This window comes from Notamacropus eugenii, chromosome 4 (assembly GCF_028372415.1).
Source record: "Notamacropus eugenii isolate mMacEug1 chromosome 4, mMacEug1.pri_v2, whole genome shotgun sequence".
NCBI lineage: Eukaryota > Metazoa > Chordata > Mammalia > Diprotodontia > Macropodidae > Notamacropus > Notamacropus eugenii.
The window spans coordinates 358,339,556-358,354,461 of NC_092875.1; the positions used below are offsets into that span (position 1 = coordinate 358,339,556).

Consider the following 14,906-nt stretch of genomic DNA (forward strand, 5'->3'; position numbering starts at 1 on the left):
CAACTTTTCTTTGAAAAGGATTATGGTAAATCATGGAAACGAACTTTTAAAAATTAAACAGTGAAATTTATCAACCTGTCTCACAGTACATTTACATCCTCACTCTTAAATGGTTCTTCTTCAAGAGGGCCAAAATTAAAGTATTAACCAGTGGGATTCTAAGTTGTTCCTAATGTGTAAATACTAAAAAAAAAAGGGGGCGGAGCCAACATGGCGGAGTAGAAAGACACACATATGCTAGCTTCGAACCCACAGCCAATAAAATATCTGTAAAAAAGAACTCCCAACAAATTCTGGAGCAGCAGAAGCCACAGAAAAACAGAGCGGACGAGATTTCTGTTCCAGAGAGCCCTGAAAACCTCTCGCAAAAGGTCCGTCATGCCCCAGACCCAGAGCCGAGCCCAGCCCTGCCTTGGCCGCACCATGCCGAGAGGAGCACACCCGAGCAGGCTTCAGGGACGGAATCTCCAGCAGCCGTGCGGGTCCCACCACCCAAAGGTGACAAGGGTCAATGAGAGGGTCTCTTTGGCTGATGGAGAGAGGAGTGGGGTGCCCCCATAACTCAGGCCCCCTCAGGAGGCAGCAGTGGAGGTGGGAACAGATCAGGGCTGCCCAAGCAGGCAGGAGCCCTGATCCATTGTTGAAGGTCTCTGCATAAACCCCTGAGGGAACTGAGCCCATGAGGCAGCCCTGCCCCAACCTGAGCACTTGAACTTAATCTCACACTGAATAGCAGCCCCGCCCCCACCCAATGCCCTGAGGCTAGGAAGCTGCATTTGAATCTCAGACCCCAAGTGCTGGCTGGGAGGATCTGGAGGCAAAGTGGGTGTGAAGAGAATACTCAGAAGTCAAGTCACTGGCTGGGAAAATGCCCAGAAGAGGGAAAAAAAATAAGACTATAGAAGGTTACTTTCTTGGTGAACAGCTATTTCCTCCCTTCATTTCTGATGAGGAAGAACAATGCTTACCATCAGGGAAAGACACAGAAGTCAAGGCTTCAGTATCCCAGCCCACTCAATGGGCTCAGGCCATGGAAGAGCTCAAAAAGGATTTTGAAAATCAAGTTAGAGAGGTGGAGGAAAAACTGGGAAGAGAAATGAGAGACATGCAAGCAACATGAAAAACAAGTAAACACCCTGCTAAAGGAGACCCCAAAAAAATGCTGAAGAAAATAACAACTTTAAAAATAGGCTAACTCAATTGGCAAAAGAGGTTCAAAAAGCCAATGAGGAGAAGAATGCTTTCAAAAGCAGAATTAGCCAAATGGAAAAGGAGGTTCAAAAGCTCACTGCAGAAAATAGTTTTTCAAAATTAGAATAAAACAGATGGAGGCTAATGACTTTATGAGAAACCAAGAAATCACAAAACAAAATCAAAAGAATGAAAAAATGGAAGATAATGTGAAATATCTCATTGGAAAAACAACTGACTTGGAAAATAGATCCAGGAGGGAATTTAAAAATTATGGGACTACCTGAAAGCCAGGATCAAAAAAAGGGCCTAGACATCATCTTTCATGAAATTATCAAGGAAAACTGCCCTGAGATTCTAGAACCAGAGGGCAAAATAAGTATTCAGGGAATCCACAGAACACCGCCTGAAAGAGATCCAAAAAGAGAAACTCCTAGGAACATTGTGGCCAAATTCCAGAGTTCCCAGGTAAAGGAGAAAATATTGCAAGCAGCTAGAAAGAAACAATTCAAGTATTGTGGAAATACAATCAGGAGAACACAAGATCTAGCAGCTACTACATTAAGGGATCGAAGGGCATGGAATAGGATATTCCAGAAGTCAAAGGAACTAGGACTAAAACCAAGAATCACCTACCCAGCAAAACTGAGTATAATACTTCAGGGGAAAAATTGGTCTTTCAATGAAATAGAGGACTTTCAAGCATGCTTGATGAAAAGACCAGAGCTGAAAAGAAAATTTGACTTTCAAACACAAGAATGAAGAGAAGCATGAAAAGGTAAACAGCAAAGAGAAGTCATAAGGGACTTACTAAAGTTGAACTGTTTATATTCCTACATGGAAAGACAATATTTGTAACTCTTGAAACTATTCCATATCTGGATACTGGGTGGGATTACACACACACACACAGGCACACACACAGGCACATGCACACGCACACACAGAGTGAATTGAAGAGGATGGGATCATATCTTAAAAAAATGAAATCAAGCAGTAAGAGAGAAATATATTGGGAGGAGAAAGGGAGAAATGGAATGGGGCAAATTATCTCTCGTAAAAGAGGCAAGCAAAAGACTTATTGGTGGAGGGATAAAGAGGGAAGGTGAGAGAAAAACATGATGTTTACTCTCATCACATTCCACTAAAGGAAGGAATAAAATGCACGTTCATTTTGGTATGAAAACCTATCTTACAATACAGGAAAGTGGGGGATAAGGGGATAAGCAGGGTGGGGGGGATGATGGAAGGGAGGGAATGGGGAGGAGGGAGCAATTTGAGGTCGACACTCATGGGGAGGGACACGATCAAAAGAGAGAATAGAAGTAATGGGGGGCAGGATAGGAAGGAGGGAAATATAGTTAGTCTTATACAACACGACTATTATGGAAGTCATTTGCAAAACTACACAGATTTGGCCTATATTGAATTGCCTACCTTCCAAAGGGGAGGGGTGGGGAGGGAGGGAGATAAAGAAGTTGGAACTCAAAGTGTTAGGATCAACTGTCGAGTAATGTTCTTGCCACTAGGAAATAAGAAATACAGGTAAAGGGGTATAGAAAGTTATCTGGCCCTACAGGACAAAAGAGAAGATGGGGACAAGAGCAGAGAGGGATGACAGAAGAGAGAGCAGATTGGTGACAGGGGCAATTAGAATGCTCGGTGTTTTGGGGTGGGGGGAGGGGACAAAAGGGGAGAAAATTTGGAACCCAAAATTTTGTGAAAATGAATGTTAAAAGTTAAATAAATAAATAAATAATACATTGATCCTGACAGATAATTCTATTTGGTGCCATGCATTTTCCACTAGTTTTATTTTAAGCAGTTATGTATTGTAGATTTCTCAAGGAGACAGCATTAACGGTCAGCCTCCTCACCAAGTCAGGTTTGTATTATCCTGTCAAATATGACAGATTACTTTTTCTTATTTTTCTCCCAGCTGTTTTCTCTACTTTGTACTCAAGCATCAGTAAGCAAATACAAAAGCTCTAGGCAAAATAGAAGGTCATATTTTTTTCTTGAACAGGTAATCCTCCAAAGTACTGATAATCCAATTTTAAATGCACTATCATAGACGAATTCAAAATTGTATTTTTGAATTTTTAAATTTAAAGGAACCTGAGAGATGATTCAGTTCCTCATATAGAGTTTACATATTAGGAAACTGAACCTCATTTTCTCAAGGTTATACAGCTAAGTGAATGTCAAAGGGGAGCAGAAAATAGAAGCCAAGTCTTTTGAATGCCCAATTCAAGTTTTCTTAAAATTTCTGTCCCAATTTAGCCTTTCAACAACTAAATGCTCAGCCCTTTTATAATTATTTTAATTTCAAAAAACATTGTAGATGATGCTTTATACTGTTTATTTTTCTAAAAGAAAAAAGAGAAATATACAAATTAGAGAAACAAAATTACAACCCTCATAAAGCCCAACAATATTTTTCCTATGTATATGGGGAAAAGAAAACGGAGGATGCCTCTCTTGATTACTTTGTGGATTACCTTTGGAAGGCAGAGATAACACGGGTGTGAAATAGTATGTACATATACATGCATGTATATTTTTTTAAAATGTATTGACAGGTTTGTAAAAGTGTTTTCCTCTTTTTCTTAAAAATGAAAAAAGACTACTATGTAGCATAACTCTGGGAAAGGAGAATGGGAGAGATGTGGGGAAAGCAGGTAATGTAAAATAAAAGATGAATAAAGATCTTTTTTAAAAATCATTCTGGAATGGGTGGGATGGTGGACACCTGTGATTCTTGTTACTAGACACGGACTGTATGAGTTACAGAGTTCTGCATTGACATAGGGTTAAGAAGATCACATGTCTCCATAACGTCTGGTACTAGTATGGTGAACCCTTAGGACCAAAGGGCTGCCTAAGGTCAGAACCAACCCAAGTGAAAAACAGTGCAGCTTAAAGCTTCTATGAAAAAAAGTAATGCGATTGGGCTTCTGAGTGGTCACTACACTTCTAGCCTTAGCAACATAGGGATGCTCAGTCTCAAACATATAAATATATATGTGTATATATAAAGATATAGATATCTATGTATTTATATTTCTATATTTATACACATGTATATGTGTGTAAAAAATTTAAACTTAATATGTGCTCATTTCATATCTTGAAATTTCATTTTTGTTATGCTATCATGCACTGCTATTTAGAGATATGACATTCCCACCTAATCCCCAAATTAATACTAGAAATGGCATGGAAAGAGAAAAAAAATGAAAGCTCCTTTAAGGGAATTTAGAGGGTAAAGATCAGGGACACATGCTTGGACATAAAATCACACATGTTCACATAATGCCTAAACTTGCAAATTATCTCTAATTCTCTGTCAAACTTGTATCTTCCTATTCACCCAATATATGAAACTTCTGACGTTACATTCCTAGATGACAAGTAAATACAAAGCTATTTTAATCCTCTGGACATTGACTGATTTTCTGATCTGGATCCTGCCCCCCTGCCTCTAACCCCAGTGCTTCTACACACCTGTGTCAGGTCGAATAATTGCTCACTTTATAGGACCCAGCTCTTACTACTCCCTGAGTGGGGAATTTCTGGCAGGGCTTTCTCCTTCTCCCCAGCTCAAGAAGTCTCCTTCCAAATGAAGGAGGACATACAGGTCCAGTCCAAAAAAAGTATAAGATGTTATTTATAGTCTATGGAAAGAATTCTTGCTTTTTATTACACTGACAATCAATGGGATAAAAACAGTGGAATATTAAAACATCAAAAACTAAATTGGAATCACACCTCAGACACTATCTAGTTGTATGACTCTGAGTGAGTCACTTGATTTCTCTAAACTCGTTTCCTCATTGGTAATATGATAATAATATCACCATAGGCTATGAGATTTTGATGAGATAAGAAGGAAGGAGAGAAGAATTGGCTATTCAGTCATTTTTTAGTCATGTCTGAGTCTTTGTGACTTCATTTTTGGTTTTCTTGGCAAAGATATTAGAGTAGTTTACCATTTCCTTCTCCAGGTCATTTTACAAATGAGGAAACTGAGTCAAACAGGGCGAAATGAGTTGTCCAGAGTCATATGGCTAATAAGTGCGTGAGGCCAGATTTGAACTCAAGAAGATGACTCTTTCTGATCCTAGGCTTGGCACTCTATTTACCTCTAGAACTTCCTATATGCTCAACACTGTTAAGTGCTTTACAAATATTATCTTCATGTTATCTGATAATGTATTGAAAGTAATGTGAAAAATCTTAAAAGCTTATGTCAGCTATTATTATTTTTGAGCCTGTTTCTACATTTCCAAAATGGGGATAATAATATCTGTTACAGAGCCATTGTGAGGCTCAAATGACATCACAGCATTCATTATAAAGGTAATGTTACAAGCAGTCTCAGAGTCTTTATAATCCAAATCCCTCATTTTATATATGAAGAAATTGAGCCCAAAATAAGTATTTAAACACAGATCCTTCAATACTAGAACAAATTTTCTTCCCACCTACTCTCCCCCTTCATACACCATTTTTCAAACTTAAAATCACAATGTCAGTATTAGGTATTATTATTATGTTAGGTGAAGTGGACCATTTCTAAAAACCCCAAGGCCTTCCAGAGTTCTCTGGTCCACAGTTTGGGAATCACTAATCCAATCTGTATCTCCTAACCTTGAACACAAAACTTATGAGAAAATTTGTCATTGCTTTTTCTTTGAAAGTAAAATTTACCCCTTCTGTATATTTAATGGCATTTGCAAGCACTATCGTGGCAGGATGCTCTTGAAGGCAGGGAGACCTGATGGTCAATGCTACAATCATTTTTACACTTCTCCCATGGAGGAGTACTTGAGATCACTTGAGATATTGGTTAGTAATTTTGGAATTCTGTAGCCCCTTCTACATGTAAGTTCAGTTTTTTGATCATTCAAGGCATGTGTTCAAGTAAAGGTAGATTGGTAGATAAACACTATACTCCCACTCCTTATCTAAAATACGTATAAACCCCTTATTGGCCCTCTACTAGCATAAAAATGAATCTCATCACAGACCAGCCATTATCCTGAGGGTCTGACTCTGTCCTCATACTACTGGATACTCCAGCTCACTACATGAAGCTGCCACTTTATCTCTGAGGCTGCCCATCTGTTCCTTGAGGTCTTTGTCCTTACAGTCTTGTCACTTATCACATGATGTGGACAGCCAAATTTGTGTTAGCATTTTGGTTTTGGTCTATTTGGGGTCCTCCATGTTAAGATTTATCTCTTCACTAAGGCAAGCTTTATTAGATTGTGATATCATAGAGAACAGGGACAGTCTTTTTACCTTTTTTTCTACCTCCCATGCCTAGTACAGTACCTGGTACATACGGGGTGTTTAATTAAGGTTTATTGACTGACTGTTAGACTTTTTACCACCAAAATAACTGGTTCAATTCAGATTACTTTTAAAATGCCAACATTCACTCCTTTAAACATTAATTACAGATTGTAACTTTGAACTTCACCTGTATACCATAATATCACTCATCCCCCACCAGGCAATGCTTCGTGAATTGGAGGCAGCTCAGCCAAACCTATAGGACTCTATACTGTGGAGGGCTTTGAATGACAGATCAAGGTATATTCTTGAAGTTCAGCTAACAAGATGCCACTAAATATTTTAAAAGACAAATAGCATGGTTAGACTTCTATATGAGGAAGATATAAAATCCATATGAAAGAGAGATTAAAAGAGCAAAAAGTATACATATATACGTGTATATCCTGCCCACCTATACACGTATATGTGCATATACACAGTTTTTTTACAAATCTTTCTAACTCTCTACTACAGCCAAACTCATTATTCTCCATGAAAATTGTAAAATCTTTTATAGACAGAAGAGGAGGAGGAGAAATATGAAAGCAATTATGTGAAAGAAGACAGGGAAAAGCAGTGATTTAAAAAAAAAGAAATAGGTGAATATAGCAGAAGATGACAGAGTTTAGAGTGCCCAAGTGCTATTCAATAGTGTTAGTACTAAAAACACTTTTGCACTAAAACAAATAAAGAAAAGACCTAAGCTTAGATATATCCATTGTATATTTTAAAATATGCTATCATGTTGTTGATTCCTCAAGGAATCATCTCCTTAATGATCAAACTAATTTGTCATATTTGATTTTTCATGACAATTAGACTTCAAAGTATGATGCCTACTACTTGTTAGCTGCTAGACAATGATGGTGCTGTAGGATTATATAATATTCAAACTCATAAATCTATTTGAGATAAAAAATCTAGAAAACATCACTCCTAAAATATTAGGCATAATTTAATACAAACTCAACAAAGAGGTCATACTAGATCTTTTAAGTGTATTGGTTTAGTTTTTAAGCAACCTAAAAGGAATAATATTTTTTACCATCTTGCACTCTCATTAAATCCTTTTGCATTTCAGATGAGCTATCTGAGATTTTCCTAGGTTAAATATCTTTAGTAAATAGCATTCATCATTTTCTATCTTTTCTTCTTGCTATCTCCATACAGTTCCATAGTTAAGACTACATTCTAATTAGGGCATCGAAGCAGTATTTTTCAAGCAATGAACCTTAGAAAAAGAAAATATATCATAATATTTCAGGAATGAATAATGCAGATGTGGAGGAAAATATCCTTCCACTCCTGTCTTCATTCCCTATTTTTTTCCCAAACTTTTTCCCAAAGTTTTAGAGAGTTCACACTATTTGAAGGCTACAAGATACATGTTCGTGGATTTTGTGCTATTATTTCCTTACTATGCTGGTCAATAGAAAAATTATTGTTCTTAGATGTTCCATCTACAAAAAATATTATTATAACTTCTAAAGTCATAATCTTCCGATACCAATTTGTAAAATTTGTAAATAATATCATGAACCCCACAATAATAAAAATGTCCTTCCATAGCCTTGATGATTATATTTTTCTTTGTTTTTATAACTATATTTTTGGTAGAATATAAGCTCAGTAATGGAAGGAATGGGTTCATTTTGGTTTTATATCTGCAGAGCATAGTACAGTACTTGGCACATGATTAGTATTTAATAAATACTTATGAAAAACTCACTAAATTATAACTTTCTTTTAATTTTATAATTATATTCAACAAAAATACAAGGAAGATGATAAATATAATCATTATTAAATACAAAACTTATGGAGTACAAGTTATGATTTCTCAAAGAGTTTTTTTATATAATCTTTTTCAAAAACATATTCATTACTATCATTATTTACAGATGACCTTCATTTCTCTTATTTCTTTCCTCAACTCCCAGAGAGCTATCCTTTATAATAATGTCTTAAAAAATAAAAAACAACCAATACATTGGAAAAATCTTACATTTACAATGTTCCATAACCATAGACAACCTCTCACCTCTCACCCACCTTCTCCTCTGTAATGGAATTAGAGAAGGCATCTTTTCATATTTCTTTTCTGGGACTAAGGTTGTTCTTTGTAATTTTATGACTTTGACTTTCTTATTGCTATGTGGTTCTCATCTTTTCTATTTGTACTCTGCAGTCACCGTGTATATTCTTTATGTAGTCCTGCTTTGCATCCATTCATATGCTTCTCTGAATTCATCATATTCATTGTTTCTTAAAGTAATATTTCATTACATTCATGTATCATTATTCACTTAGCCATTCCCATCTAGTTTGTTTCCCATTCTTTTCTACCACATATAAATATGGAGGTTGTCTTTTAGTCAACGGCCTTCCAAGGTAGAATCTGTATTTAAGGATATAGTCACTTAGCTCTTTTATTTACATAATTCCAAATTGTTTTCCAGAATGATTGCTCTAACTCACAGCTTTAATTAAAAAAAGTATGACTGTCTTTCTACACTACCCTCTAACATTGATTATTCCTATCTTTTGTCGCCTATGCCAATTTGGTGGTTAAAAGGTGAAACCTCAGGAGTCTTTTCAGTACTTTTCTTATTCTAATCTAATCTCTTATAATTTAATGTAATTTAGGTTATTTTTTCTTAAAATCCATTTATTAACAATCTAGATCAAGCCTAGTCTATATTTCTAGATTTGTTTCACATTACACTCCTTGTCATTTTATGCAATATGTCTAAATAAATCAGACCACCAAACTCTGCATTCCGTCTCCTGCCTCCAAGATTACAGAAAAAGTTGGAATATGATTCTTCCTCACTTTTACCATTTAGAATCGTAAGCCTTCCTCAAGGTCTGGCTATGATATAATTTCCTGTAGCAAACCTTTCCTAATCTCCCTAGGTAATAGGGTGTTTTTTTTCTACTCTGATCTTACTTATCTAATTATTGTTGTTCTCTTTCCCTGTCCGCAGTAGAATGTAACCTCTGTCAGAGCAGGGACTTTAAAATTTTTATTTTTGCGTTCTCAGCACCAAGTATAGTGCCTTGCAAATGACAAATACTTAATCAATGTTTTTAGATTTTAAATGAATTGAATTACTCTCACATGTAGAAAGAAAATTTTCAGTGGAAGATATTTTAGTATAGGAAACTTCCTTCATATTCATGATAATAATGCAATCATTTACTCCCAAATGACATTTTATCTTATTTTTTTACTAAAAATGTTAAATTGATATTATTCATAAATCATTGAGAATATTGACTAATGGTAACATTAGAGAACTTAATTTTTCATGATTACTTCTCCAGCAATAAATCTTAAATTACTCAAAGGATTCTATTGTCTTAAGTGATGTGCTATTTCAGTGATACATATTAATGTGTTTTAATGTATATCAATACTTTTCTTATTAATTTCTTTTGAATTTATTTCCTTTTTAAATGCATAATTTTAAAGCTAAAATTTTGTTCCCCTCAAAGTAACTGATGAACAATTTAGCGCAAGAAGGATTTTATCAGATCTCTCAAAATAATCACTATTTAATAACAATGAACAATTAAAAAAGCATATGGTTAGCTAAATAAAGATGAAATGAGAAGGAGAAGAAGAGAAGTGAGAAACCACAGGACTACAACATGGCTATTTTAAGTACAAAAATAGCAGATGTTAAAGAAGGGAACAAAAGACTAACAAATTCTATAATTGGGTAAATGCAAAGGTGTGTCAGAAAAGGCAGAAATTCGGTGAAATATATTATCAGTATTTAGGTCAATAGAAAGCAAAAGTATAATTGCAATATTTTTGTACAAGAAATAGATGTTATTGTGCATTTCTTTAATGGCAGTTTCCACTGGTGAATATTCAAGCATAATAAAAGAACCGGTATAATGCCAACATGTTAAAGAATTAAGATAATTTGAGAAAATGCATAAGTAAAGATACTATTTTTAAATTGTTTATACATCTATGGTTTGATTTCCTTAATATGCTATAGGGTCAAGAACACAGGATCACTGGTTTCTCTTGAATTCTGACAGAAAATGTAGAACAAGTTTTCTCTATGTAGTAGTTACTTGGTAAATGTATATCAGCAAATGTGAATGGTATATTTTTGGAAGTATATCAAAAGTATCTCCCAAATAAAAGTATATCTGTAAAGTTATTTGCTCCCACTGGTGAAGTGCTCATAAAAATTAATTGAGACAGTCTTCAAACTGGCAGTAAGCCAAAAATTCATATAAGTCTCAACGTAACCACCTGCAAATTCAAATACAGGGGTTACCTGTACTTTTTCACTACTGGCATATTTGCTGAATGACATACACACACAATTCCTCAAAGGAGAAAGAATTCAATAACAGGTTTCCAAGGTAGCCAGTCAATTGTAAAACAAAGTGTCTGCTACCCCACTGAAGAGCCATATTTGATAAGAGATGATGCATTTTCATTCTAAGCACCCAAGTTGTCTTTTCCTTGAAATGACAATGATGTGAACTGCTTTAATACACCTTTAAGCTGACAGAACAAAATCATGGAGGATGTATTTTAAATAATTGCAAGTAAAAATCATATATTTTATTTGAGCTATTGTTTTGCTCACCAAGGGAAGTTCCCTCTGAAAGTACATAAAGTATACAATTTTGGATTATAGCCAGTGAAAGTATGATTGAGACAATGTGGGGCCAAATAAGTAATTTTAAGACAAGATTAAAAGATCATTTCCAAAGAAGTAAAAATCCATTTCAACTTACATGCATTTTCACAATGTAATTACGTACAATTCAAATCTGTGTATGTGTCACAAAATGTCAGTGAAACTAATCTCTGTGATAAAATATTAGTGTTTAATGGAAAGTGATAAAATATTAGTGTTTAATATAAGTCATTGTTTATTAATGGATGGTTATTACATAGTATTATCTTGTGTTTGGTGTTAATTTATGACTGGAAAGACCATCAACCAATAAATTATCCAAAAAGAAAGAGAACATATGTTCATTCATGAGGAAAGCTGCAGGGCAGAAAAGAAGAGAAAGGCATTCTGGCATTCCTGAGAATGCTAGCTGATTTTTTTGGTCTCCATAGGGATGAGATCGGTATCCAGAGACAATAATCCTAAACTCCTAAACTACACTTCAATACCTCCACCATTTATGGGTCAAACGGGCAAATATTTCAGGAAGCAAAATCTATTTCCAAGTCCAGCGATCTAAGGGTTCAGAAGTTATACATCAAAATTAAATTTCTTTTAATGAATACTTTTCAGATTGGAATCTATGGTTTCCTTCCTAGAGGAAAAATGAACTAATAGGAGACCCCTCACAGAGATGACAAAAATATATTTTTCAATGATTTAAATTTTATATTACATAGAAATGTGATTGAGGAAGCAGAGTTTATATAAGTAGAAAGATAGTAAAGGTTATGCTTACACCATTTTGTCATGGAGTTTGATATACATTGAAAACATCTGCCTCACACTATGTTTTAGTAGACAGAAGAACTTACACCTGCCTAATGGTCTAACCATGTTATTTGAGACTTTTCCTATACATAGTTGTATGTCAAGAGACAAGATCTTACTAAGGAGGAGGTACAAAAGTATAGTGTTGTGCAACGCTTATAACAAGCTTATAACGCTTATATCTTGGTGGATATTAGGCATCTTTTAAAAGTCAATAATCTTGAGCTGTATCACATCCTAAAAGGATTATGCTGAATCCTATTGATTAGTGAGCAATTGTGATTTCCAGATAGGAATAATACCTTAGACCTTTTGGCAGAAGAGGAACTAGAGTTGTCAAATGAGGCATGCATTCTCCAAAATGATGAATGTGTTTATTTGTTTTGAATATATACATGTGTGTACATACATGTATATATGTACACACGGGTGTATATATACATATGCATATATGTGCATATACACATATATACATATTCATGTATTATTATAAAAATGACTTCTACTTAGATAATAAAATTACTTTTTTATCTTAACATTATTGTTGTTTTCTTCTTGTACCTTCACAGAATATGCCCCTTAGTAAAAGCTAATTGGTGGCAATGGAATTGGGGTCCTAAACAATGGTGTCTAACAATGTGGGGTAACACCCAAATAGAGAAACCCAAGTTCATAGAATTAGGAATAGGTATTTTCAACCTATTTAGAACCCTAAATCTCTGAGAGGTAGGTGCACACTTTTTCTCCCTCTGAAAGATTATATCCAAAGTACCACAATACTATATCTAATTTTGAAAACATAGAGGTAACATCATCAAAATTTTCTGCCAAGAATAAATTTCTTGGCTTCATAACTAAACCACTTTATTCTTACTAAACGAACATGGATATGGGTTTTCAGGACTAGGAAGAAAAAGAAGTACCTTTAGAAAAATTAACTTGTGATTTCTGAGTAATGGGAGGCATGGCACCTCAAGAAATTGAGCAAAGGAATCAGAGACAAGTCAAGTGACATTAGCCAAGATTATTCACATAAATCCATAGCAAGATATTACATCTCCCACTTGAGTGGAATAGGCCATTCTTTAGAAAAATAAGAAGGGGGAGGAGGAGAAGAAATAGAAGAGGAGGAGGAGGAAGAGGAGGAGGAGGAGGAGGAGGAGGAGGAGGAGGAGGAGGAGGAGGAGGAGAAGAAGAAGAAGAAGAAGAAGAAGAAGAAGAAGAAGAAGAAGAAGAAGAAGAAGAAGAAGAAGGAGAAGAAGGAGGAAGGAGAAGAAGGAGAAGAAGGAGAAGGAGAAGGAGAAGATGATGATGATGATGATGATGATGATGATGATGATGATGATGATGATGATGATTTTAACAATCTATAACTTCTTACCATTCAAAAATAAGTTCGGGCTTAAGAACCAGGCTGTTGTATCCTTACCTTAGATTTTCCCTTGCTGTAACAGGCTCTTTTAGTAGCTTCATCACACTCCCACTCCACAGCCTACAAAGAAAAAAATGTTTTAAATATTCTATTTGGCTTGAGAAATACATAAAATATTCATAAAAGTAAACAATAGTTTATTTGTCAAAGAGATCAAGGCAGAAAATGTCAATAACCTATCAGTTGATAACAAAATGTTCATACTGAGTATAAGACTAAACTGCGTTGCATGGAGGCTTGCTTCTAAAAAGGATGCTGCTCTCCATAAGTAATTTTTTAAAAAAGATTGTTCACTATCTCATTATTCTCCAAATTAGCAACAGCTGACAAACTATGATACCAAGGAGGTGACCTATAACTACTTGGTCAAAACAAGTAAGTTGTATCATCTGTAAAAACTATGTACAGTCATAAACTGCCAACATTTCTAGATAGAACTTTAAGATTCTTTGAATTAGTAGATGGAAGGAATGTTTGGATAATCATCAGTCCTGCTCTCCACAAATGCATGTATCTTCCTTTACCCTGTAGACAGGACTTAAATGGTTTAAGCATATATCAGTTCATCCATTTTTATAAGTTTTATTAAATCCACACAAAACAGAAAGAACAACAAAAATCTAATTTTACAACATAGAGTATCTTGATGAAAAGAAGGGAAATGAATCACTGAACTTAGATCTGGGAGGTCCGTCTGTGGCAAAATAGTTCAAGGCATATTCCCCCCCAAAAGTCCAATTATTTATATAGGCATCTGGGTTGTGTTTCTTTGTACACTGAAAAGCTCATATTTGTTGATTATTGTTAAATTCAGAATAAAAAAATCACAGAGGTCAATACTACCCAATTGTAGTATATGTAAAAGGAGTTTCTAATAAGCAATTTCCTCTACTAATAGAGGGGAACACCTTCTCTATAACTTAAATTCTTCGGGAATTTTTTTATGTCCTGGGAAGTTGAATGATTTGCCCAGTCATTCAGCCAGGATATGTCACAAAAGACTTGAATTCAGGTTTTCCTGGCTGGGGGAAGTTCCGTATTCTCTACCAAAATACCTCAATAAATGCGTGTATACATACATAAATACACACATACATATATGTGTCTCATGTATATATACGTGCATGTGTGTATACATATATTATGCATATTGTAAATGTCTATATTAAATATATTTTTGAGAAAGAGGTCTTTCTATAAGCATCAATCAAATGGCCATCCAGTCTTTGCTTAAAGCTCTTCTTTGAAGGGGAACCCACTACCTCATAGGGCATGGAAAGTTTTAATCTTTAGGAAATTTTTCTTTGTATCAAGCTCCAATTAGCTTCTCTGTAGCTTCTCCTCATTGCTCCTATTTTTATTCTTTGACCTTAAACTTTCATGTCCTTTCTGAACATGCTTCCCTTTAAACATTCCTAGTATATCCTACCAATCCTTATGTGCAAAAAAATAAAAAA

At 35.0% G+C, this 14,906-nt stretch overlaps 1 protein-coding gene across 3 annotated transcripts in view; it reads right to left on the bottom strand.

Annotated features, from left to right (window-relative positions):
- Nucleotides 1-14,906, bottom strand: part of SEMA5A (semaphorin 5A) — a 660,701-nt gene that overhangs the window by 289,114 nt on the left and 356,681 nt on the right. For all 3 annotated transcript variants that reach the window (XM_072605411.1, XM_072605412.1, XM_072605414.1), the window contains exon 6: nucleotides 13,447-13,509. In XM_072605411.1, the coding sequence (XP_072461512.1) occupies nucleotides 13,447-13,509 (63 nt within the window). The remainder of the gene's footprint in view (nucleotides 1-13,446; nucleotides 13,510-14,906) is intronic.